This window comes from Pinus tabuliformis, chromosome Q (assembly GCF_031772625.1).
Source record: "Pinus tabuliformis cultivar Carrire ecotype Pingquan chromosome Q, CPIR1, whole genome shotgun sequence".
Classification (NCBI taxonomy): domain Eukaryota; kingdom Viridiplantae; phylum Streptophyta; class Pinopsida; order Pinales; family Pinaceae; genus Pinus; species Pinus tabuliformis.
Window position 1 is genome coordinate 51,199,549 of NC_142296.1, and position 27,362 is coordinate 51,226,910.

General features: G+C 42.7%; 1 protein-coding gene across 4 annotated transcripts in view; it reads left to right on the forward strand.

Annotated features, from left to right (window-relative positions):
- Window positions 1-27,362, forward strand: part of LOC149218258 (uncharacterized) — a 512,634-nt gene that overhangs the window by 373,541 nt on the left and 111,731 nt on the right. For 3 of the 4 annotated variants that reach the window (XM_089383868.1, XM_089383867.1, XM_089383869.1), the window contains 2 exons: window positions 10,525-10,614; window positions 10,755-10,808. In XM_089383868.1, the coding sequence (XP_089239994.1) occupies window positions 10,525-10,614; window positions 10,755-10,808 (144 nt within the window). The remainder of the gene's footprint in view (window positions 1-10,524; window positions 10,615-10,754; window positions 10,809-27,362) is intronic. The other variant, XR_016249149.1, reaches the window with a different exon arrangement.

Genomic DNA, 27,362 nt, shown 5'->3' on the forward strand with positions numbered 1-27,362 from the left:
TTTGTGCTTTGCCCCACACTATTCATGAGATGATGCACTTGGACTAACATGCCCCCAGTCGACATAGCAACATATAGATGGTTTGGCAGCTTATTTGAGGCCTGTTGCTGCAGAAACTAAAGGCCTTGATAAGAGGCAAAAGCTAGAGGGCATAACAACACTTGGGACAAAGGCCCATTGTCACCACAGCCTAAGTCCCATACTCTTCTCGAATTTTAACCGATGAGAGGAGTCCCAATATTACTCACTTGTGATAGATCTGTGTCTATGATAGGTTTGAAGTGAGGAAAGGTGGCTCATTCAATGGAAAGCTTCAATGAAAATATGAGCTTTGGGAGAAGCTAGTAAGATTTTCCACGAAAACCCCTTTGAAAGGTAGCTACACGAGACCTAGGGTTGAGATATATGACGAGATATGAGAGCATCCAAGGTCAAGGTAGATAAGAGAAAAGGAAATGTATGATCTACTTCAACAAGTACTAAAGCACATGCCTTCAAAGAATCCCCAAGTTGAAGGATTAGCTTCTAGGGTTCCCTCTTGATGTGATGGCTAGGGCATCAAATTTACAGAGAATCCACTGTGGGAAATTGACTAAAACTTGAGGATCCCTAGAGGATACACTAAGGAAGAATCCTATCCAAATGGAATTCAAAGCGTCCTCCTACAAAAGATTTCACACCAAGCCCTAGGGGAGCCTCCCTATCCTTGAAGGGACGAATTTTTAGAAGAGAAAAGGAAGGTGAATTTATGTGTGACCACCAAGGGACTTCGACTATTGCCTAGACCATTTGGACCATTTGGAGCATGGAGTCATGGATACTTATAATTGGCTAAGTTGGCCTTTAAGGAGGCTAAAAGAGGAAGCCCTAGTTACCCCTTTAAACAATTACCTTCTTTAGCATTAGTTAATGAAGTTTCATGGATTTAAATGCAATTATTATCCACTAGGAACATTCTTTCCACATCATCAATGAGTAACACATGCAAAACTTCCCAAGATTAAAATTTTGAAATTTTTTCAATAAACAAGGTGTGAATTCTTATCAAGAGAACAAATACCATGCATTAAACATTATTTACAAGATAATTTCACCATAGAGAAACACTTACAAGATAATGTAGAGTATATCCATTCATTAACAATGCACTAGAAGCTCCAAAAAGATAGCAAGATAGATCCAAACATCAAAGTGCATCCCAAAGACATCCAAAAATCTGCTCCAAATGCAAGTTTGAATTCATTAATTAGGCCGAAAATCCAAGTGATGATGGTTTGAGATGAGAATAGCTCTCATCTATTTATACAAATGTTATGAGTTCAAAATTTAAGTGACAAAGCCCCTCCATATGCCTAATATGCTAAGTAACCCACCCATGGTTACAAGCCAACCATGATAGCTTTAAAATTAAATTCTCCTCCTAAGCCCACTGTCATGTCCCCATTTTTATTTTCTTCTATAGTACAACTAGGGTGGATTTCCAAAGTATGTGATGGTCAAGCCGCAGGAGCAGGAGGCATGGTGGCCAATTTACCATTTTCCCACATACAAAAAGAATATTTTGATTGAAATAAAGAGGTAAATGTGCTCAATGATTAAAATAATAATAAAATAGGAGGTTCTAGAGGGGTCCATCAGATTTATAAAAGAGGAGGAGGCCATTGGAGGACATCTTAGATTTGATCTTTTTTCTTGCATGATAGTTTTGAGAACCCAGTTCTCTACTTCATTGTAGCCCCAGGGCAGAAACCCTTAGGTGACTTAGTGAGATTGGGCGAGTACCCATCTCCCCTTGGTGAATAATCCAGAATTCATAGAGCTTAGCAGTGGTAGTTCAGTTCAGTTTTGGTGGAGGGCCAATGCAGCATTGGAGCAGATTCTTGAGGCCAGTTCTATCTCAGCTATATCAGTTGTTTCAGCATGTAAAACCCCAGTTTATATATTATAAATAAAGTTGAGATTATTTTTTCTCATTATTGTTATTTGCAGTTCTATGTTGCTAAATTTTATATGGCAATCTTGTTGGAATTTCTAAGTTTAACTTGTTAGAAATTCTTCCTGTACTATCTGATTTATTTCTTCCTACTTGTTCAATTACTTAACAAGCTATTTACCATGTAAATATTGAAAATAAATACAAGTACAATATCAACACACACAGATCATCAATTGAAAGTAAACAAGCACACAAGTGACATCGTTGTTTTTGGACTAATGTCCCTGGAAAAACCCAATGCAGGAAAACCGGTGTAGCTATTCAGAGGGTTTTATTATTATGCAGTTTCAGAATACAACTTGGGTGCCAGAAATGGCTCACCGAACAGAGAATGCCCTCGGCAGTAGTACCTCTCAGTTGGAGATAGATATTCTGACTAAAACACCGGGTGAACAATCCCACAGTAACAATGCAGCTTCTGCTGCTCTGCATCACTCTGATAGGGACTACGTCACCCTATCCAACTCTCCAGCTCTCAGTCTGTTCCACGAAATGCTCCCAGCGCTACCTCTAGGCACTGCGTCAGCCTCTCTGGCCCAACGTCATCCTCTCTGGGCTCTGCGTCAGCTTTTGGAGCCTCTGCGTCAGCCCCTAGACCCTCTCCGTCTTACACGCTGGCCCTCTCTGGCTCTGCACAGCTCCTCTCTGCCTCTGCGTGGCCTCTAGCTGGCTCTGCGTCCCTCTCCTGGCTTTGCGTTGATCCTCCTAGTACTAACTCTGCCTCTCTGCTATGTATTCACTGCTCCTCAGCTGTAACTCAGATCACTCACTCAATTTCCTTAGCAAACCCTGCCCTAGAAAATCGAGTTCTTGATCTCCCTTGGTGTATTCTCTAATTGACCCTCAAGCCTCGTCTTATACTTTTCTCGTTGGTCCATTAACGACCAAGATTAAATATTTAATCAATAGGTAAGATTAAATTTGGCTTGATTCATGACTTTTGGACCATTCTAACCCAGTTTTATATTAATACCCATTAATATTTTATTTTTCTTAAGTTTAGACTTAGGAACTCCATTAAAAATATTAATTATTTTAATATCTCCCAAATCGGTTAGAATCTGCCCAAACCCTTTCTGGGTCTTGGAGATCTCATGTGCTTTAGCCTCTCCACCAATTTTCATGGCTAGAGCACATCTGATGCTACCCCAAATCATCAAATCTTTTTTTTATGAATGGAAATTTTATCTAAAGTATTTTTGAGTTAAAATTTCGAGAAAACCCCAAACTTTTTCATTTGGAACATTACACCCATGCAAGGTTGACATCATGCATGTGTAGAGGCCTAGATGGGTAGCGCTGAACCTTCTTGTACCAGAAATGTGGGAGAGGGCCTAAAAAATGATGATGAAGAGGGTCATGCCCTCCATACTCTGCAAAACATCTCCAAACCCCTATTTGGGCTTTGTGGGCTCCAAATGGGTCTCATGGGTCTACAAGCAGCTCAAGATCAAGTTGATGCTTCATCAATGAGGGCTAGAAGATGACACATTGTCGATTTGGGGTAGCATTGGATGTGCTCTAGCCACGAAATTTGGTGGAGAGGCTAGGACACATTTGATCTCCAATACCTAGAAAGGGTTTGGGCAGATTCTAATCAGATCAGGAGATATTAAAATAATTAATATTTTTAATGGAGTCCCTAAGTCTAAACTTAGGGAAATAAAATATTAATGTGTCTTAATATGAATCTGTGTTAGAATGGTCCAAAAAACATGGATCAAGCTAGATCTAATCTTAGCGGTTGATTAGGGACTTAATCTCAGCCGTTGAGATGTCAACAGGAAAAGTATAAGAGGAGGCTTGAGGGTCACTTGGAGAGTACACTAGATGATCAGTCATTCTATTCTCTAGAGCGGGGTTTGCTAAGAGAGATAGAATCAGTGATCGGAGAGCAGCTGAGGAGCATTGAGTATAGAGAGATAGTGTCGGGAGAGCAGCAGAGCAGCCATAGAGAGTGACATAGGAGCAGCCAGTGCTCACACATGGCCATGCAGAGGCAGCTGAGTGCTGCACAGTGCACCAGAGAGGCTAGTGTAGTTGACGCAGAGGATCGGAGAGCTGACGCAGGGCCTCCTGGGGCTAACGTAGGGCCAACGTTGGGCAAGGAGAGGCTGATGCAGTCCAGATAGGCAGACAGTGGGGTTTCTAGGGCAGATTAGTGTTGAGTAGCTGTTGGAAGGATTATCCGGGGTTTCAGCTAGGAGATTTGTCAGAAACTGAGAGGTATTACTGCCAAGGAAATTCTCTGTTGGGTAGGCCAATTTCGGCACCCAGATTGTACTCTGATATTGCTTAATAAGAAAACCCTTAGATAGCTGCACCGATTTTCCCGCATTGGGTTTTTCCAGGGACATTAGTCCAAAAATAATGGTGTCATATGGTGTGTTTGTTTCTGTTTCTTTTAGTTGCTGATCTTTAATATGTTGAGCATGCACTAGTGTTTATTTTCAATACTTACATTGTAAATAACTTGTTAAGGAAAATAACAAGTAGGTAGGAATAAACCAGATAAAGTGCATGGAGGGTTTCTAACTAAGTAAACTTAGAAACTTCAGCACACATGCCCTCCCATGTATCCCTAGGATAGACATAACCTCCTTTGGGCCTTAGATCAGCTGCCAAGTGTCAAGTACAATGTGTAGCCGGTTAGGGCATCCTAGTCCAAGTGTATCACCATCTCGAATAAGTGGGGCATAAACAAGTAAATGGTGGTGCTAAAGAAGCCCATGGTGTGTCAATCAATGCTCTGCATGAATTGAGGTCAATGGTGCTCAACGCTCACCTTACAAATGCCATTGTGATCCTCTAGAGGGCTTGGATCCCATATAGGGAGACCAAGTCCGAGACAAAAATCCACCTACAATCTTGTATAAGATCCAATGTAGCTTCTCACCTTCAAATAAAATGATTCATTAGTGAAATTGAGTAAATAAGCTCGTTAATCAGGGGCAGAAGTGAGAACTTCATAGTGGGTTTCGCTTCCAAATTTGGGGCTTCGAACTTGTATTAGTGTTACCTCCCTGGGTAGGAGTGGTTAGTGAAGGACCTTATTATGTGGTTTCAATCTTTAAGGGAATGATAGGTCCAAGGTATGTCCTTCAAATGGTAGGTGTCATGTGAAATAATGATGGAACGGAGTAGGGGCAAAGGGAGGGCTCCAAGCCACATGCCATGGTTTAAAGGTAGCTAATGATAAGGAGAACCCATACCTTGGGTGTATGATTTCAAGGAGGGAGCATACGTGGATGCAGAAGTTGCCCCAACCTTTGCTTTTCCACCCCTCTTATGCCTTTTGCTTTATATTGATTTTTCTTTTGTATTACTATTTGAAGCTCTCAAGATAAGAGCATGCTTTGTATGATGTGGCAACATTTATTACCCCCTTAAGGTGGGGCAGTTCATCACCCACCAAGGGTTGGGACATGCAAGGATTCCTTTCCATAATGTGGTAGGGCATAGTTGGCCCCAAAAATCAGGTGATGGCCATAGATAAACGGGTAGAGCTCATGCTTGGTGTTTGCCCATGTGGATTTATGTGTGTCTCAACCATCTTTTGCATTTTGTGGTATTATTTCCTTTTGCATGTGGCCATGATATGCTTTCATTCTCTTCTTCTTTTTTATTGCATCAACCTCTGAGGCATCATTCCAAGCCCGACCTAAGGTGTGGACAAGGGGAAGGGGATGCTAACACCTTGTGGATCCAATGGACAAATGTGGACCCTGATAGGAAAATGCGAAAAGGGCTTGTAATGAACGGACAAGAATGAAATATATGGTATCAGGAAGCGGGACCATGCAACCAACATCAGGGTTTCCCATGTATTGCCCTTCCTAAATCTAATAGCCAATAATGGAGATCCCATGGGACTAGGATTGAGGATTAATCCCCCAGTTAGGGTAAGGAAACAAGAGTACAATCAAAACCCTTCCTCCTTCCAAGTCACCTAGTAATCCATTCCCAACCGTGCCCAAGAAAAACAAGCATAAGCACCCAATTACATAATGAAAAGTCATACCTTCAAACATATGATCAAGACAAATGAGCGAGGAGACATGATGGTTGGATCAGGTTGCGGAGATAAGGTAGAACATCAAAGCTATCAGGTGGCTGTCAGGGGATGTTGTTGGCGGTTGAAGGAAGATACACTGGAAAGGAAATCTCTCTAAAGGGGTGCCCCACTTTTGGTGGGCTACAAGGCCTAGATGTGGTTTGTCTCACCCCTTGAGGCATGGGAGGGCTAGCACCATTCTTTGATCCCTCAACATTAGAGCAAAACTAGGCTATTCTATCACCAGGAGACCCATGATGTTGAAGAATGTAACTAGTGTCGGTCTTCATAATTGTATTTAAGTCATGATGTACTATATTTGTCAAGAAAAAGAAATTTTATTTTATGAGCATGGCTTTCATGCTCTATGTATTTGTTTCTAGGTCAAGCATCCATTGAAGGCTTCTAGGATTGTGTCAAAAATCAAATTCCAAGTCATAATGTAAAAGACCCTTCTTGGGCTCATTGTGTCAAAGAAAAATACTTTTATTGTGTCTTGTCTCTCCTCCATCAAGTCGACTTCCCTGCTGTTCATGTTGGCCTCATAAGAGAAAATTCCAACCACTATATATAACAAATGAACTCGACTTGTTTTGAGAGCATTAGCAAGAAGATTCGATTTGAAGCTACAAGGAAAGATGGGAGTGTGAGATACATAAAAGAAGGATATTTTCTACTGTAGAAGGAAAAGACAAGAAAATAAATATAGAAACCTAGCGAAGAAGTCTGTGATGGATCAATGAAAGTGCAATAGGTACAACATGAGAGTTACAAGACCGAACGTTTGGTTATCTATTGTAGGACCGAAAATTTTGTTGTCTATTGCAGAAGGACCATAGTTTGGTTATTCATTGCAAGACCGAAGTCTGATAATATGTTGCAGAACCAAAGTATACTAAGAACCGAAAACCTTCAATCTAGAACAAGATTGAGACCCTGGACTAATGAAGAAATCTGCTTTGTTAATTTGAATATCTTTTGGAAGGCTGACTTGATGGTTGGAGGAGGTTGAGTCAAAGGTCTTGGAGTGTCAATTTGATTTGAATCTACTAGTGGAAGAGTTTGACCGGGTTTTCACCTACTTAGGGGTTTTGGCTTCGCTGAGTGCGTACATGTTGTGTTCACTTTGTAAGATCTTCATGTTTTGGCATTTATTTGATGAAAAGAACACCAATATAATCAAGAGAAGAAAAATATAATATCACAAGTAAATGTCAAGTAAGAAAAATCAAAGAATAAAATTGCCCTAATGCTGCCCTAATGGATTTCTCAACGCATGAGACTCATTTTGTGCCCCAAACAAAAAATTGGGGCCCATAGGATGATTTGCATGGAGATTTAGAGGCCATCCCCTAGATCCAGATTTTTGCAGCCTTCTACACTCCTTGGCATTGGAGGAGCCCAGCGCATGCCCCAGAAAGGCCTATGCATGCATGAATTTCGACCTCTTTTAGGGGTTAATTCTTATGTTTTACATTGGCTATGAGGTTGGTTCATAACCCCACCTAGTATCAAGCCCATCATTTTACAACTTAAGGGGGATTTTAGGTTAAATTAGAAATCATTAGACATGTATAAATAAGAGAGAGTTCATTTCACTCTCTCATCATCATCATTTGGAGAATTTGGACCTCATAAGAGAATTCACACTTGTTCGTTCTTGGCTATTGGAGGTTCTTGGAGTGCATTTTGATGTTTGCGAGCTATTTTGGATTGTCTTTGGAGCTATTTCTTTGGTGAATGGATGGAGACACTACATGTTATCTTGTAAGTGCCTATTGTTGAAGATTATCATTTTGAATTTGTCTAATGTATGGAAGTATTGTTTCTAGATTATGCTTGATTGTGCCCTAATTTTTGAAAATAAATTTGAAAGGCTATCTAGTTGAGAATCGCATGTGTTACTAATTGTATAACATGTAATGAATGTTCCTAGTGGAGAAATTCTTATAACTCTTCATCAAACTCCATTTATTATTGAGTGGGTAAATGCTTAGCAACAAGTTAGGCTTATCTAAAGCATCCTTGACTCCATATGCCTAAAGGACAAGGCACTAGTCCAAGTCTTTGTTGATCATCTCAAAATTTTCTCCATTAATTTCTCTCCTTAAATTTAGTCCTATTAAGGCTAGTGACAAAAAATAGGGCTTGGAGTGAAATTTTTGGGAGGAGGATTTTTTATGGTTTGAGAGTCTAAACATCAAGAGGTAGGTTTTGGCTACATGACCTATCATTTTGGTTAGCATCCACTCAAATTTCATCCATAAAATCTCTTGCCCTAGTTGTTTCCCTAAGAGGGAAACCCTAGTTTCTTTTCCCTCGACTTGAGGACGTTATTGAGGGTTTCATGAGCCTTGGAAGAGTTGATTATCTTTGTAAGAAACCCTTTTTCTTTGTTCATGGCCTTGTGAATACCTTTCACCATCGAAAAACCTCAAAACCCTGGGTCTTGAACCTTGATGTCTAGGGATTTTCTTAGAGAACATTTTGCTTCCTTGAGCCATTATTGAGCCTCTCTCTTGAATGAGGTCTAGTTTGATCATTGTGTGCCTTATACCTAACATATCTATTTTAAGTGATCTCCATCCTACCTGGACTCCTCCCATTAGTGAAAGTCTGTAAAGAGCAGGGGGTTTTGGTTGAGGTGATATTGAGCCTCTACCCCTTTGTTAGCACTTTTCCTAGCTCTTGTCTTGTAGGGTATCCCTCTCCAAGGCCTACTAGATTTTGTGGTAACAAGGGCTACCCACTATTGTTGGGTAACATTCCCAACTCAACAAGTCTCCAAAGCCCTTCCTTTTTAGTGCAATGATCTCGTGAAAGGTTGGAGGGGGAGCATCATGATAACAACTCCATAAATCATGTGATACAATGGTCCAATGCCTCCGATGATGTCCCAAAAGAGGGCCCATGTTCATGCCTTGGGTAAAGGTTTCACCAATTAAGTGACTTTTTAGGTCAAGAATAAACCTTAAAACCACCCAACAGCTATATTGATGTCCAAGTACCAATGTGTTGACCTTCAATCCAGCTCATTTAATTTTTCAAGTTATGACATTCAAATTTCAAACCATGTCCACAACATCCAAGCTATACCAAGTGAGTGACACATCATTCAAATAACCCTTCCAAGGCATCAAGGCACCCCCACGACTGTTATAATCTTTCCAAGTGCAGGCTGGTCACCTATATCAAGTAAAAAATCAGCTCACAAGTGACCAATGAGGAGAGGACTTCATACCGTTCCACGTGGCATGCTAAGGAGATGTCCCACTGTTCATAAATAGTTCCCTACTGCATTGGAAGGTGTGACCAATGCCTTGGAATACATGAATTGCCTTGAACAATGTGAATTCCTTTGGAAACATGCAAGTACTAAAAATCAGATGCAACCTGTCCATCAAGAAGGGTTACGCCATGCCACCAAACTGCCCTGCTTATCCAAATGCAAGTGAAAATGAAAAATTTCCTTTGGGGTACCCCTGCTAGAAGGGGTAATAGGCTTGATTGACCTTAACATTTAAGGTGCTATTTTGTTAGAAACATACATTAGCTTTTAAGGTGCCATTTTGTTAGAACTTAGAAATATGGGTTCTTTGTGGCCTTTTTGGTGACAATCCTTGGAAGTGACTTCTCAGATTCATAATACAACATGGCAAGCATATTGCAAGGTCACATGATCCTTTTTAAATATATGTTATGTTTGGCACTCCAACAAATTTCAAGATTTCAGGTTCCTTTTATTCTCAAGAAAATTTGGGAAGCTTGTAAGAAGGTAACACCTATCTTTATTGGTAGGCTTCAGGTTACAGGAGGGGATATGATGTTGCTAGCCAAACTATTTCATCTTGGGAGTTGCAAAGTACTCCAATCTCTCATATAGAAAGACTTCTACTGCATTTGGAATTGAAGTGACTCTTTTTGTGGGGTGCCCTTCGGGATTAAAATATGGGAGACTAGAAGTCAGTGGTCCTTGCTATCACTTGAAGAAGGCCTCTTTAGATTGGATCAAGCTGCTATAAAAGAAAGCCAAAGCCTCATTCTTGCTTAATCACACTTAATCATAATAGCCAAACAATAGATAATTTTAAACAACTACTTGCATTTGCGTGTGGGCCTATATCCTTACATCTAGGCTCATGCCTATACATGTATGTAATCTCCAGATATGTATCAATATCATAATCATTTTGGTCATCACAAGAACTCTTTTTTTTAATAATATTTTCACAAATGTCATGACTAAGGACAAAAGCTTTGTTCAGTTTGAATATTTGAGTTTTGCTTCCCAATTATATTTTGAACAGACAGAAACACTCGATTTCAACTTCAATGCTTCTTTTCCAAATCAATGGCAGCCCTAGAAATTTGTTCTTGCTATATGATCATTGAAGACATTGCTTTCAGTTACATGACAAATGTATTGTATTACAAATAATTATCCTATACAGTCTTCGATGATTTGTTTCTATAGCTTCTTGTTAACAGGACATTGTATGAGAAAACTTTAGCTAGTGGTTTTGGGACAATTCATTTTCTTGTGGATGCCTCTGAACAACAGCAAGTAAGTAGAATGCTTCTTTTCTCTTGATCTAATCCATGCACTAGATGTGAATTTTGAAACTGAAAATAGAAATTACTGTCAACTACTGTTATCAATGTTAATCTCTGCTATGTTGTATTTATCTCACTTTCAACGTGCAGTTCAAGGAAGTTATTTTGGCTTATGCTCTTCTCTTGCAAGTAGAAAATAACCAGGTACATGCTTCATCCCCATTTCTGAATTTTTATATTATACAGGAAATAAAATTGAAAGCCACAATAATTTGCGTCCATCTGCATAAATACTCATTGTGGAGACATATGTCATCCTGATTGTATCTTATAAATAATTATGCAAAAATTGATGATTTTTGATATTTAAAGTCATTTGTTGATTCACTAGGTTAGTCAATAATCAAGAATCATTTTTTAATGTATAACAATTTATGATTCATTTTCTTAATTTGATCCAAAAATCTACTTGACACAAAACCAATGAAATTTCAGAATAGGGCAGAGCATTATAGTGAATTGATGGAGTTTCAAGTTGTTTGGATATTTATAAAGCACATTGTATTAATGCACTTGATATTATAAAGCATATTCCAAATGCCATAAAAATGATGTGTAATATTCCTACCGAAAATATTATGTGAATAACGGAAACATGCACTATGACAACAACTAGGAAATTCAACACATACGCAGGAAATCACAACACGAGAAAATGCACCCAAACTCTGAGCCATTTTATTTATTTTCAAGCAAATAGAGTACAAATGAGTATGAAAGAGGAACCTGAACTTGCTACAGTAAGAAAATCCAAACCCAAGTGATGATCAAGCTGCCCAAATGTCAGATGAGCTCCCCACCATGATTCTACGCTAGCCCAGAAAATTATTTGCACTGCTGCTGTAGATGAATTGATATTTTGGCCTTCAAATCTACTCCAAAAATTTTGCAAAATTAAATGTACGCTCTCCACACCAGATCCAACAAATCCTAGAAATATCCCACAGACCCAAGTGGTGGAAATGGTCCTAGAGTAAATTATGCCCTCCAACAATTTATGTTGCTAACTGCTGAATGGCGCTAGGAATTTTGCCCTCAGAAGTGCTTAGAAAATTCTGTAAAATCAATCCTAGCCTTCTCTCACTAGACCCACAAAAACGAAGAAAGGGTTTGCGGTGTGCGTTGAATCCACCAACCCCCAGTGACCACCAACAAGTGTAAATTGCTCAATTTGGCCAAAAAATGCCCTATAGTTTAGATGCTACTGAATTTGGTCCAAATCTCCCTCCAAGAAATTCTCCCTAACTCCTGCAAATTTCTCCCCTCAATCACCAAGCAGATCCCAGCTTGAATACTCCCCAAATTTTGTATCTCTGCAAGTGCACAGAAGTTGCCAGTAAACCCCTGCACAGGCCCTGGAATAGATAAATTTGGTCCTCCAAAATGCAACACTCTCAGCCCTGCAAATCCCCAAGGAAAAACTCGTCCTCCTTATGGATAATTCTCTGCAAATTCTCTGGCCAAAACTCCACTCTCTGCTAGCTTCTCTCAGCTCCTTCGAATTTCCTTCTACGCCCTAAGAGAAGCACGCTCCAGCTGGAAATAGTATGCAATGTAGCTCCTAGAGAAGCCCTAAGATGGACTCCTCCTTACTCCCCTAGGGTGACACTCGAAGTTCACCGAAGGTAGAGGTGGAATTCCACTTGGAATTCTTGGTGCTAAACAACACTTTTCTTCTTGTGCTAAACAACCCCAAGAGAAGATGAAAGGTGAAATGTAATAGTCAAAAGATGATTAGCAAATGAGTCCATCCTCCTTTTATAATTTCTCCCCATGCTTCTAGACTCCTTTTTTAATTATTATTTTATTGGTGGGGGCCATTTTCCACTAAGTGAATTTTGCCTCCATTTTAATAAAATAATAATTTGCCGCCAATCTCCAATAAAATAATACTTGTCACCTTTCTCCAAAATAATATTTTCCCCCTTTACTTAATATCACCAAAATTAGGCAAAATTCCCATGCTCACAAAATTGGGGATATTACAGTGCCCCCCGCCAAAAATTGCTTGTCCTCCAGCAATGTCGAAAGAAAGCATCCCCTCTGCCTGCTAATCACCACTATCATCACCAGTAATACCGAAGTCCCAAATGTGCCACTAATTCAGCCTCAATATCTGCACTGTCTGATCATGAAGGAATCTCTCAATACCAGGATCCCAAGGCATCTTGATCAATGTGAAGCACCCCTTGCTCCACTCACCTTCCAACCAAGTGTAAGCTATAGAATCCCCCTGCATAATATCAATAAGTGGAGCATCATGATAATGTAGGACCCTGTCCAACTCTCCATGGAGTTGGCCTAGCAAGTAGTCCACCTCATGCACACCAAGAGTAAACTCTTGAAGATATAGCCCAATCCCTATGGGGATGAAGTCTCTCCTGCATGAGCTCCTCCTGATATCCTCTTGTTGACCAACCTGCCATGCTAATGAAGTCCCCCATGCCATCAGCGAGTCACTGAAGCCCAATGGAAAATCTGAGTGATCTCCCCCTATAGCAGCCAGCTCATCCCTAAAGGTCGTTGAGTTGTCTAGTACTGCGATGCTCAGGTCCCATGCTCGTCTCAGAAAAGCACCACCATGTTGTCACTGCGCCACTCTGACTCGAATAGGCTACCCATCGTGTGCACACTGCAGCCTCCTCCCCTGAAACCTAGAGGCGAAATATCGATGAAGGCCAAACTCATCCTGCCCAGATGTCTCTATGATGTCAATATCTACCCACCCATCACTAGTCTCAATCCTGAGTTGCAACTAAAGAAGCCTTCCTCACCAAACAATGGAGGCCTCAATGATCCCCCATGTGTCAACCCCAAAGTGAGCTAGATCACCCTTTGATATGGTCCTACTCCTCACGAGATGGAGTGGCATGTCAACCAACTAAATCCCTGTATCCCCTAGCCAGACTTGATGCGGCATAGATCTAACAACCATTGGAATCCGTCTATTCCTCGTTCCTCTTTCCTACATGCAACCAACATATCGATACCATATATCATGAACTAATCTGATGCATGCTAAACTGCCCAGTGCCTGCCACTGCGTAGTACTGATGACTGTTGGAAGCCACGTGCCAAATAACTACCCCTAAAGGAAGCCAATAGATGGGTATCTAATACTTGCAATCGACTCAGTGTATGCGGACCCGTCCTGCTCTTGCCAACCATCACCACTGAGTCTGCCATCCGCCCTCTCGATAATGTGCCAATACAATGTCTGGAGGTCGGACACATACTAGAAAGCTTCCTTAGCCATACACAGTATCCTTTGTTCATGCATGGTCCTGACATGCCCTGTGGAAAGAGAGACACATGTCTCCCTCATGGCTAGCTCTCGAGGCGTAGGTTCACTGATGAACAATATGCCACCCCTGCAGATGATCATCTCATCCCCCAACCTGTGGCTGTCAACTCATGCATCGACCCAATTCCACTGCAAAGAAGTCTATCCCCTAGTGCGTTGTGTGTCATTCCAATATCTCGGGTGAGCTCCCTATGCCCCGTTGCTTGCGCCCAGACTATCAAAGGACAACAACCAAATCTTTTGTGCATGTAAGTGATGTATAAGAGGGACAAGCGTGTGAGTCCCCATGGATACCATCAAGTATCGCTCATCTGCGTCCCCGTCGATCTTGGATGAACTACATCCAAACGAATTCCCAGTGTGTCTGTCCATAAGTATCCTTGGAGGCAACCCTCCAAGACCTTGTTGTGCAGCACCATATGCCATTGCATACCACCGGGTATCCCTATACTCCTCAACCTGGCACTGTACCCTGCAGCCTATCCATGTACACCACTGGATACCCTGTGCTACTGTTGTACCATCATGTATCGTCTCGTATCCTGTTGTTGATTTGGGGTAGCATCGGATGTGCTCTAGCCACGAAATTTGGTGGAGTTTGGGGCACATGAGATCTCCAATACCCAGAAATAGTTTGGGCAGATTCTAAACAGATCAGGAGATATTAAAATAAATTAATATTTTTAATGGAGTCCCTAAGTCTAAACTTAGGGAAAATAAAATATTAATGTGTATTAATATGAATCTGTATTAGAATGGTCCGAAAGACATGGATAAAGCCAGATCTAATCTTAGCGGTTGATTAGGGACTTAATCTCGGCCGTTGAGATGTCAACAGGAAAAGTATAAGAGGAGGCTTGAGGGTCACTTGGAGAATACACCAGAGTGATCAGTCATTCTATTTTCTAGAGCGGGGTTTGCTAAGAGAGATAGAATCAGTGATCGGGAGAGAAACTGAGGGGCATTGAGTACAGAGAGACAAAGAGGCAGAGATAGTGCCGGGATAGCAGCAAAGCAGCCAGAGAGAGAGATGCAGGAGCAGCCAGTGCTCACGCAGGGCCACACAGAGGCAGCTAAGTGTTGCGCAGAGCACCAGAGGGACCAGCGTAGCTGACGCAAAGGCTCAGAGAGCTGACACAGGGCCAATGCTGGGCTAGGAGAGGCTAACACAGTCCAGATTGGGCAGACGCTGGGGTTTATTGGGTAGATTGGTGCTGAGTAGCTGCCGAAAGGATTATCCGAGGTCTCAGCAAGTAGATTTGTTAGAAACTGAGAGGTATTACTGCTAAGGAAATTCTCTGTTAGGTAGGCCAGTTTCGACACCTAGATTGTACTATGATATTGCTTAATAAGAAAACCCTCAGATAGCTGCATCGGTTTTCCCACATTGGGTTTTTCCGGGGACATTAGTCCAAAAATAATGGTGTCATGTGGTGTGTTTGTTCTTGTTTCTTTTAGTTGCTGATCTGTAATGTGTCGAGCATGCACTAGTCTTTATTTTCAGTATCTACTTTGTAAATAACTTGTTAAAGAAAAAAAACAAGTAGGTAGGAATAAATAAGAAAAAGTGCATGAAGGGTTTCTAACTAAATAAACTTAGAAACTTCAACATGGTATCAGAGCATGATTGTAGATCACAGGAGGACTAAGAGACATCAGCCGAGTGGAGCAATAGCAGTAGAAAACAGCTGTCTTGAGGTGACAGAAGCTATTTCTAGCAGCACAGAAGCCAAGAAGTGTGATACTGAGCCAGCCAGAGCCACGCAGAGGAAGCCGGGAGCTGCGCATAGCCCCAGAGAGCCCAGTGTTGCTGACGCAAAGGGCCAGAGGGCTAACGCAGGGCATCCCAGGGCTAGCGTGAGGCAGAGAGGGGCTGACACAGTTCACAAAGAGGCAGTTGCTGGGGTCTAGAAGGCTGTAGAAATATTACAGAATGGAGCTAGTGAGGTACTGTAGTCAGAGCAATATCTGACAGAGCAGGGCCAGAGGAGTTGTTACCAAGGGTTTTTAGCCGAGGATCTCGGATCAGAAGTGCAGTTGCACAAGTCGATCAGAGTAGGGGGCATCTCAACAAGTGGCAGAAGGATTTCTAAGAGGGAAATCAGGACTCAGAGGGAGTCTAGAAGAGAACTTCCAGACGGGAAGTAGAGACTCAGAGGAGTCGAACAAAGAACTTCCAGGAGGGAAGTAGAGGAGCATCATGGCACTACACGGGGTAAGAGACCAGGATAGACTGGACGGAGCATCGAACTTCGCAGTCTGGAAGGCCAAAATCTTATCAGTGCTTGACAGGAATCGTGTCAAGAACTTCGCCTTGAAGGTAATAGTTATCCCAGTCGACCCCAATGATAATGACAGGTACGAGGAAGCGATGGCGAGGGCCAAGTGCATTATCCTTGACGGGGTCAAGGATCATGTGGTACCACATATAGCCGAGAAGGAAACGACATTTGAGATGTGGGAGGCTCTCAAGAAGCTGTACCAGCATACTTCTGTGCAGAGAAGAATGCTGCTTGAGAACCAGATGAGGTCGTATCAGATGAAGAAGGGTCAATCGATTGACACCTTCCTTGGAGGACTGAATGAGATCCGAGACCAATTGATTGCTATAGGAGCGACACCAGATCAGAAGCTTATGGTGAGGACAGACTTGAATGTTGTCTCAAAAGATTGGGAAGTATTTGTCCAAAGTATCCTGAGCAGAGGGACTGTTAAAATTGGCAACCAGGGCAAAACTTCATGTGGGTCATCTTATTCATGGCTGATAATATTTTTATTAGATTCCTCTCGTCGAGAAGTGTAGGATTGATATAAAGATCATCCGATTCCGATAAGTATTCATGGAGATATGAATTTATTTTGATTATGGAGTTATTATCAAGCCGACCTACAACTCATGTAGGCTCAGAAGCCCAACAGTCGCATCTATTCACCCACCAACGTTGTGTATAAATATAAGAGGACTTTTCCTCATTTGAACTCACTCATCTCATCACATCTCTCTCTCTCTACTGCGCAGATATGAGTCTCTTCTCTACTGCGCTGAAATGGGTCTCTCTCTCTCACACATGTGAAGCCGGAAGCTATTGAATTTGAAGTTGCAACTGCAGAAGTAAAGATTGACTTGGGTGGCCTAGAAGATCTCCTCTTTGGAACTGCGTTGTAGGTTCATCTGAACCTCCTTTGAAAGCCGCAACTTTTGGTGGTGGAATGAAGTCAATCTGACAAACGGTTTGCAAGATATCGACTGCCCTAGTTTGAAGCCGGAAACTGCTGAAACTGAAGCTGCAACTGCAGAAGTAAAGATTGACTTGCGTGGCCTAGAAGATCTCCTCATCTGAACTGCGCTGTAGGTTCATCTGAACCTCCTCTGGAAGCCGAAACTTTTGGTGGTGGAATGAAGTCAATCCGACTGTCGGTTTGTGAGATATGGTCTGCCCTAGTTTGATAATGAAGCTGCTAATGCTGATGCTACTGATCTAGGGTTTGCTATTGCTGATATGAATCAGATTTATTGTACTATTTCTCTCTGCTGAATTATTGAAGATAAAAGAAGATTTGATCAAAGGGTTTCCCCACACATTGTGGGGTTTGTCCCTGGCTAGCCGCCACATCTTGTGTCTCTTGTCTTGGCTTGTTTTCTATCGATCGTTTAATGTTCTATCTGCACTTTACTTTATGCACATGTGATTGCTAATCGGTGGAATATAATAAGAAAAAGAAGTAAGCTGTTATAAGCATAGAACATACCATAATTTAACATGGTATCAGAGCTGAGGTGAAGACAAAGCCCGAGCAAGAGCAAGAGCAATCATTGAAGAGAAGATTGGCAAGGCTATCCTAAAAGAACTATGGGGTCCTCAACACTCTTTCCTGTCGAAGACAAGCTTCGTGAGAAAGCTGACTATCACGGATGGAAGATGTCTATCGATCTAACCCTTCAAGATCAAGGAGTGTTGGACCATGTAAGAAGCAATATTGTTGAGCCTTCATCAAATGCATCTGCTGCTGCCTGGAACAAATGGAAAAATGGAGAAATCAAAACAAAGAAGATCATCTGGGACTCTATCGACAAGTGCTTGGTGGCCTACATCTCTGATCTAGACACCTCCAAGGAAATCTACGACAGACTGGTGAGTTTATTTAAAGTTAATGATGCAAATCAAGTTTTGTTTTTTAGAAATAAGTTGAGGGAAATCAAGAAGGGTAAAGATGAAAGTATGCAAGCATACTTCTTAAGAATCACCGAGATCAAGAACGATCTCCTATCTATTGGGGAAACCATTACTGACAGAGAAATGGCACTCATAACTCTCGGAGGATTACCATCTGAATGGTATGTGTTCAGGACTACTCTTCTGAACAATAATGTAATTCCTAGTTTCTAGGAATTAATGGCTAGATGCATTCAAGAACAAACAAGGGTAGAAGAGCAGGAAATGCCCTTGCCTAAAGGTCCTCCTACTGCCTTTTTTTCTCATGCAAAGAGAAGAAAGGACTCACACCAGGACGATGAGCAAAATCCCTCTGATGGCAAATCAAAGGAATGACAAATTCAACAGCAAAGGTAAGAGCAGAGCTGGAGATCGAGGAAGAGGACAACCATTCAAGAAGGCTAGAAAGTCCAGGATGTATTAAATGCACCTGACCTCAAAAAGAACCTGGTATCCATCTCGGCAATGGAAGAAAAAGGCTATAAGGTAACCTTCAGCGATGGTAAGGTACGCATATGGAAAAATAATTTTAAAGATGCTCCACTCTTGGGTTTCGAGTTGATTCTTTATATCAAGTCGGTGGAAGTCCGCTAGGTGTCATGTCTTGTGACACAACGCTTCAGTTCGAACTTTGGCATCGGAGGTTTGCCCACCTTCATTACAAAGCTCTACCCGATGTAAGACAGATGGTAACAGGGATGCCTGAATTCCAAGTAGAGAAAGAAGGTGTATGTCCGGGATGTGCCGAAGGAAAGCTCAAAAGGGGACCATTCCCTTCAAGTCAAAGCAAGACCTCCGATATATTACAACTAGTTCACTCAGACATATCAGGTATGATGCCTGTGAACTCCTTGGGAGGATACACATATTATCTCACTTTTACAGATGACCATTCTCGAAAGACCTGGATATACTTATTGAAAAAGAAGGATGAAGTGTTCCCTTGGTTCTGACACTTCAAAGCCCTAATCGAGAATCAAACCGAAAAGAAGATCAAGATCTTAAGAACTGACAATGGGACTGAATATGAATCTAATGAGTTCCATGATTTTTGTAAAGAGGCTGGCATCAAGAGGGAGACTACTACACCATATACTCTTGAGCAGAATGGTGTGGTAGGAAGGAAGAACTACACGATTATGGAAGCTGTCTGGGCCATGCTACATGATCAAAGTATTCCTAAGTTTCTATGGGCTGAAGCTGCAAACACTGCCGTATATGTACAAAATCGATGCCCTCATCAAGCATTGGGTTCCAAGACTCCTGAAGAAAAATTCACTGGTAAGAAACCTGATGTTTCTCATTTTAAAATTTTTGGAAGCCCTGTATACTTTCATGTGCTAAAAGAGAAAAGAAATAAATTGGGAGCATCTGGAAAGAAGGGAATTTTCGTGGGCTATGGTGAAAATACTAAAGGCTATAGAATCTATGTAGCCGGTCAAAGGGAAGTCATAATTAGTCATGATGTCACCTTTGACGAAGATATGGCTCTCAGCAAGGTGATCAATCTTCCGACTTTGAGGAGCTCTCAAGAAGCCGACACCTGGGAACCAAAAGAAAAGTATGATGAATCAATGCCTGATGTAGAAGAACCCATGGATCCGATTGATCCTCCTCCATATGAGCCTTCCTCTTCTAGGAAGAGGCCTTCATGGCTTAAGGGGTTACTTGATGATGCTGAAGGACATGCTGCACCCCGAGGAACCTTTCGTGAAAGTAAGAAACCTAATAGGTATCAAGGATACCTGACCATCATGAGCACGATCATACAAAATGAGCCTTCGTCATTCTCAGATGCCGTCAAGCATCAAGTATGGAAGGATGCTATGACCGAAGAATATGAGTCTATCATAAAGAATGATGTTTGGGAAGTAGTTCCCAGACCCCAGGACAAGACTGTTGTTACTTCCAAATGGCTTTACAAGATAAAGCATGCAGCAAATGGAAGTATGGAAAAGTATAAGGTTCATTTTGTTGCTCGTGGTTTATCCCAGAAGGGAGGTATAGACTATGATATTTGCACCTGTTGCCAGATATACGACCATCCGCTCGATCATAGCCCTTGCCGCTTCACAAGGATGGAACCTATATCAGATGGATGTCAAGACTGCGTTCTTGCATGGCTCGATCAAAGAAGAGGTCTACGTGGAGCAACCCGAAGGATTTGAGATTTATGATCGAAAATCTCATGTATGCAGGTTGAAGAAAGCTCTCTATGGGCTGAAGCAAGCTCCCTGAGCATGGTATGAGAGGATCGATAGCTACTTGATGAAGCTGGGATTCACTAGGAGTGAAGCCGATCCTAACCTTTACTTTAAGGTTGAAGATGACAAGCCTCTCATACTGGTGTTGTATGTGGATGACCTCTTTCTATCAGGTGCAAACCCTCTCATTCACAAATGTAAGAGGGAGATGGCTTCTGAATTTGAAATGAAGGACCAAGGACTTGAAGTGTGGCAGAAGCCAAGAGAAATTTTCCTATCTCAAGGAAAATATGTGGTAAATATATTGGAAAGATTCGGTATGATGGACTGCAAGCCTGTGACTACCTCGAGGATCTTAACTTTTAGAAGTTATATGGTAGTGATGTCGGACCAGACTTGGGAAATGCCTATGAGTTTCAAAAACTCATTCGCATTGATGTTCTTAGTGAACCTCCGTCCGAACATATGTTTTGCAGTTAGCATTGTGAGCTCATATTTGGTTGAGCCTCACTGGATTGATGCCAGGAATCTTCTGAGATGTCTTCAGGACACAATCTCTCATGGATTAAGATACACTGCCGGAGATGTGAGACTACTTGGATATACTGATGTTGATTGGGCAGGCAATGTGGTGGACCGTAAGAGCACTTCCGGGTACTGTTTCACCTTGGGATCTACTTCGATATCCTGGATGAGCAGGAAGCAGAAGTCGGTGGTTTTGAGCACCGCCGAAGCAGGATATATTGTTGCTAGAATAACCTCGTGTGAGGCACTCTGGTTGCGAAAGCTCTTCAATGAGCTGTTTGGATTTACATTGGATACCACTGTGATTCTATGTAACAACCAGAGGTGGGATTCGATTATTGAGGAATCCCGTATTCGTCAATTGCTCCAGCAGATAGACATCATCTGGGATATGGTAAGTCGATGAGCAAGGAAGCTCCATCACATTAAGATGATGTACAGGTTGATACACCTTGTCAAAGCCCCGAGGAAAGATCTAATCTGTGATTTTCCCAAACGACTTGGAGTCGGCAAGAAACCTTTGTACAAGGGTCCTGCATGTTGCATACATTGAGCTCTGGGAGCTCTGAGGGCTTGCGGTTCCTACTGGAGCAACATATGACCACAGGGTGACTCACCCTCCCCTGGTGGTGCACACTGGAACAAGATGATTCGCTCTCTTGTGGGACAAGATGATTCGCTCTCTTGTGGAACAGGATGATTCGCTCTCCTGTGTAGCAGGATGATTAGTTCTCCTGTGAGGCCTAGATTGATGTGTTCTCCATGGCAACCTGGATTGATGTGTTCTCCATGGCAATTGTAGCAGGATTGATGTGTTCTCCTGTGAGGCCTGGATTGATGTGTTCTCCTGTGAGGCCTGGATTGATGTGTTCTCCATGGCAATTGTAGCAGGATTGATGTGTTCTCCTGTGAGGACAGGATTGATTAGTTCTCCTGTCGAGGCATCCTACCCATGCAGTCTGGGACTCATGGGAAGTACCTCTCATCTGATCAATGAGCAGGGAAATGAAGTTAGGGACCATAGTAGTACCGATGGACGCATCATTGTAACTACCGTACTCCCTACGCTAGGATGACCTCCATTGATCTGGGATCAATGATACTGGTCTGGGACCAGTGGTAGGAGTTGTACCATACTATGACGCTGACTTCGGGTCGGTTGAGACTGGTCTGGGATCAGTGGTACATACTCTGAGACTGACTTTGAGTCAGTGGAGGATGATATTGGTCTGGGACCATTGGAGTTGTACTCACTATGACGCTGACTTTGGGTTGGTTGAGACTGGTCTGGGACCAGTGGTACATACTTTGAGACTGACTTTGAGTCAGTATGATACATCCTCGATCATTTCTTCTTCTTCATAATTCGGACAAAAGCAAAGTAGAACAGAACAATGCAAGAGCAGAGCAGAACAGAACAATGCAAGAGCAGAGCAGAACAGAACAAAACAATACAGATCAGTGCAGGGCAGAACAAGACAAAGCAGAATAGGCAAAATAGAGCAGAGCAGGGCAAGGGTCAGGCTGTACAAGGCAGTGCATTTGATGGATGAATAGTAACGACCGATAGACAGATTGCAGATGAAGTTCTCCATGGTTGAGAGGGAGTGTTAAAATTGGCAACCAGGGCAAAACTTCATGTGGGTCATCTTATTCATGGCTGATAATATTTTTATTAGATTCCTCTCGTCGAGAGGTGTAGGATTGATATAAAGATCATCCGATTCCGATAAGTATTCATGGAGATATGAATTTATTTTGATTATGGAGTTATTATCAAGCCGACCTACAACTCATGTAGGCTCAGAAGCCCAACAGTCGCATCTATTCACCCACCAACGTTGTGTATAAATATAAGAGGACTTTTCCTCATTTGAACTCACTCATCTCATCACATCTCTCTCTCTCTATTGCGCAGATATGAGTCTCTTCTCTACTGCGCTGAAATGGGTCTCTCTCTCTCACACATGTGAAGCCGGAAGCTATTGAATTTGAAGCTGCAACTGCAGAAGTAAAAATTGACTTGCGTGGCCTAGAAGATCTCCTCTTTGGAATTGCGCTATAGGTTCATCTGAACCTCCTTTGAAAGCCGCAACTTTTGGTGGTGGAATGAAGTCAATCCGACGAACGGTTTGCAAGATATCGACTGCCCTAATTTGAAGCCGGAAACTGTTGAAACTGAAGCTGCAACTGCAGAAGTAAAGATTGACTTGCGTGGCCTAGAAGATCTCCTCATCTGCACTGCGCTGTAGGTTCATCTAAACCTCCTCTGGAAGCCGAAACTTTTGGTGGTGGAATGAAGTCAATCCGACTGTCGGTTTGTGAGATATGGTCTGCCCTAGTTTGATAATGAAGCCGCTAATGCTAATGCTACTGATCTAGGGTTTGCTACTGCTGATATGAATCAGATTTATTGTACTATTTCTCTTTGCTGAATTATTGAAGATAAAAGAAGATTTGATCAAAGGGTTTCCCCACACATTGTGGGGTTTGTCCTTGGCTAGCCGCCACATCTTGTGTCTCTTGTCTTAGCTTGTTTTCTGTCGATCGTTTAATGTTCTATCTGCACTTTACTTTATGCACATGTGATTGCTAATCGGTGGAATATAATAAGAAAAAGAAGTAAACTGTTATAAGCATAGAACATACCATAATTTAACAGGGACTCTCCCATCTTGGGACGAGAGGTGGGCAGCTCTTCGCCAGGAAGAGATCAGACAACAGTCGAGGACAGGTAGCAGAAGCAAAGGGATCAAGGTCAAGCAGGAGGAGGAGGATGTGGCCCTAGCATCTGAGGGAAAGCAAGAAAAACGGAAGAAGAAAGATCTCTCCAAGATCAAGTGCTTCCACTGTGGGGAGTTGGGTCATTATGCGACCCAGTGTCCAAGGAAGAAGAGTAAGGGAGAGTCTTCCGAGACTAAGGCAGCGCCAGCACGGGCAAAGAAGGAAGTTTTGACAGACGATGGCTATGCCATGTGTGCACACACGCCACTTGAGCGGAAGTGGGGAGACATCGAACTGTAGTCAAATGGACTACAGGCAATGAGGGGCAGGATCCTCGAGGTACCCAGCCTCTTGGATTAGACCTTGCTACGGGAGTCTTGTCGAGGAGTAGCAAGACTGGTTGAGTGGATTGTCGAGGAGTCCCAAGACAACGCAGAGCTAGCAGGCTACAGCAGTGCGAGAGGCACAGGAGTGTTGCACCAGTGCAGGAAGGCACAGTGAGGTGTGCAACGGTGTGAGATGCAGGGAGTTGTTGCAGTAGCGCAGAGGTCGGAGAGAGGGAGCACTTGTCAGTGGCAGAGGGAGCTTCAACATCAGTGGGTGTTTCTAGCCCAACAGGGAGGTCAGTTGGGAGATCAGTTACTTACTTCTTAGTAACTGAGTTGTAGTGCAGCAGTGGGCAGCACAATGCAACATGATGAGAGGAGGTGAAATGCAGATGCAGTGCTAGGAGAAAGGACCAGCAGCAACACGGATGCAGAGGGAGCTGCAGTATACATGCGGCAGTGGCAGTCGTAGAACCACGGGCAACAGTACAGGATGCAGCAGTGCAGAGGATGTTGGGCAGGAAGGCCTAGCATCAGCGCAAGTACCGATGTCGGATGATCAGAGTAATACTTAGTGAGGAGTATTGCTAGAGCACAATCCTCGCTAAGAGGGAGTGTTGATTTGGGGTAGCATCGGATGTGTTCTAGCCACAAAATTTCGTGGAGAGGTTGGGGCACATGAGATCTCCAATACCCAGAAAGGGTTTGGACAGAATCTAAACAGATCAGGAGATATTAAAATAATTAATATTTTTAATGGAGCCCCTAAGTCTAAACTTAGGGAAAATAAAATATTAATGTGTATTAATATGAATATAGGGAAAATAAAATATTAATGTGTATTAATATGAATATAGGGAAAATAAAATATTAATGTGTATTAATATGAATCTGCGTTAGAATGGTCCAAAAGATATGGATCAAGCCATATCTAATCTTAGCTGTTGATTAGGGAATTAATCTCGGCCGTTGAGATGTCAACAGGACAGGTATAAGAGGAGGCATAAGGGTCACTTGGAGAACACACCAAAGTGATCAGTCATTCTATTCTCTAGAGCAGGGTTTGCTAAGAGAGATAGAATCAGTGATAGGGAGAGAAGCTGAGGGGCATTGAGTACAGAGAGACAAAGAGGTAGAGATAGCGTCGGGATAGCAGTAGAGCAGCTAGAGAGAGAGACGTAGGAGCAGCCAGTGCTCATGTAGGGCCACGCAGAGGCAGCTAAGTGCTGCGCAAAGCACCAGAGGGGCCAGCGTAGCTGACGCAGGGCTTCCTGGGGCTGACACAAGCCAAGATAGGCTGACGCAGGGCCATCGCTAGGCTAGGAGAGGCTTACGCAGTGCAGATTGGGCAGACGCTGGGGTTTCTGGGGCAGATTGGTGCTAAGTAGCTTCCGGAAGGATTATTCGGGGTCTCAGCGAGTAGATTTGTTAGAAACCTAGAGGTATTACTGCTAAGGAAATTCTCTGTTGGGTAGGCTAGTTTCGGCATCCAGATTGTACTCTAATATTGCTTAATAGGAAAACCCTCAGATCGCTGCACCGGTTTCCCCACATTGAGTTTTTCCGAGGACATTAGTCCAAAAATAATGGTGTCATGTGGTGTGTTTGTTCTTTTTTCTTTTAGTTGCTGATCTATAATATGTTGAGCATGCACTGGTGTTTATTTTCAGTATTGACATTGTAAATAACTTGTTAAAGAAAAATAACAAGTAGGTAGGAATAAATCAGAAAATGTGCATGAAGGGTTTCTAACTAAGTAAACTTAGAAACTTCAACACCTGTCTGTGTTCCTATACCGTCAGCCCCCACGTGTATTCGATGCGATGTGAGCCGCTCAATGCAAACCAACATGCTACACCAAATAACCACACATCTCCATGCTCCTCTGCAGGCCACTGCTCATCACTGTATACCTCTATACAACACTGGATGCTAGGGTCTAAAATTGGGTCTGTATGCATTAGGTCACATCCCTCTGCATAACACTAGACTCTACGACATATCTCTGTGCACCCCTGGGTACCACTTCCTACTATCGTACCACCCTCTATCATATGCCATCCCCATCTGCTCTGAAAGACCAGAGTAGCTCGACTCCTCACGTACCAACGGGAATGACACTACTGTGCCTATCATCAGTAGCTCTGGTGTCCAATATACCAATAAGAGAGCACCGTCTCCCTGTAATGCCTTGGCTGCTGGCTTGTCGATGCCGCCTCCTCCTACCAGCTCCTGCCAGATTAGGCTAATCACCCTGTGATTCCACACACAGTCAATATACCAAGACAACTAATGAAATTTCTCTGCTCCCCTGTCAAACCATCATGTCACTAGTGTTTTTTGAGGCTCTAATGGAGATTTGAAATGTGTGCGCCCAAATGTCAGATCCATCATGTAGCTACTATCATCACCTACCACCTCTACGATGTGATGGGAAATCCCGCTGGATCCCAACAACAGTCTGGCCCCCGAGTCCCTCTGGTAATCATGGCCTTTGTTGAAATGTGGCCATGGATGTATCCACCCGCCTAACTTGCTCCATCGGGTACGAAATCAATACCTCTGGCCATCCAATCCCAAAGGAGGGATCAAATGTACAATCCCTGGTGGAAGGAAAAAGCCCTCCAAGCTGATGCGGTGTCATACTCAGCTCATGTCGCTCAGTCCTGCTAACCTAGCCATCCCCTCGGGTATGTCTAGACAACTCTGCCTCCCTCAATCCAATGCGTAAGGGTGGGCTAGTTGTTAATATTTGCAACTGCGGTAAAATTCCACCTTGGACAATTCAAATGACTGAGATGATGATTTCATTAGATTCCTCTTTTCGAGAAGACCAAAATCGACCTAAAGATCACCCAATTTGGTTAAGTGGAAGTTGAGTTATGAATTATTTTATTTGTACATGTATTATGGAATGGGTCGGCCCTAACCACGTGGGTGATTGCTTGGGTTAGTCTTAACCCCTAGTGAACCCTTAGGAAAGCCTATAAATAGAAGAGTCCTCAAGATCATTTGGACACATCTTCTCTTCTCTTTTGTCTTGGTTTGGACAGGTTTGACGGAAGGAGTTCGCTAAAGGGTCTAGAATCACAGGCAAAAGGTTCGCTCTGGCTCAGGGTCTTCTAGATCTTGGTCGCTGGCACATAATAGAAGTTTTTCGTCCCCGATCGTAGGCACAGAGTAGGCAAGAGAGCGACTTTGGCTTTCTGGTCGCTCGGAGACAATTCATTGAAAGTGACTCTATGTTCAAAGGCAGATCGGAAGGTTCCAGTCCCTAGTCGCTCGCACAAGGTGGCCCTAGGAGCGACCCTACCATCTCAGTCGCTCGCACAACATCAGTAAGGGAGCAACCTTGCTATCTCAGTCGCTCGCACAGCAATGATAAGGGAGCGACTTTGGGT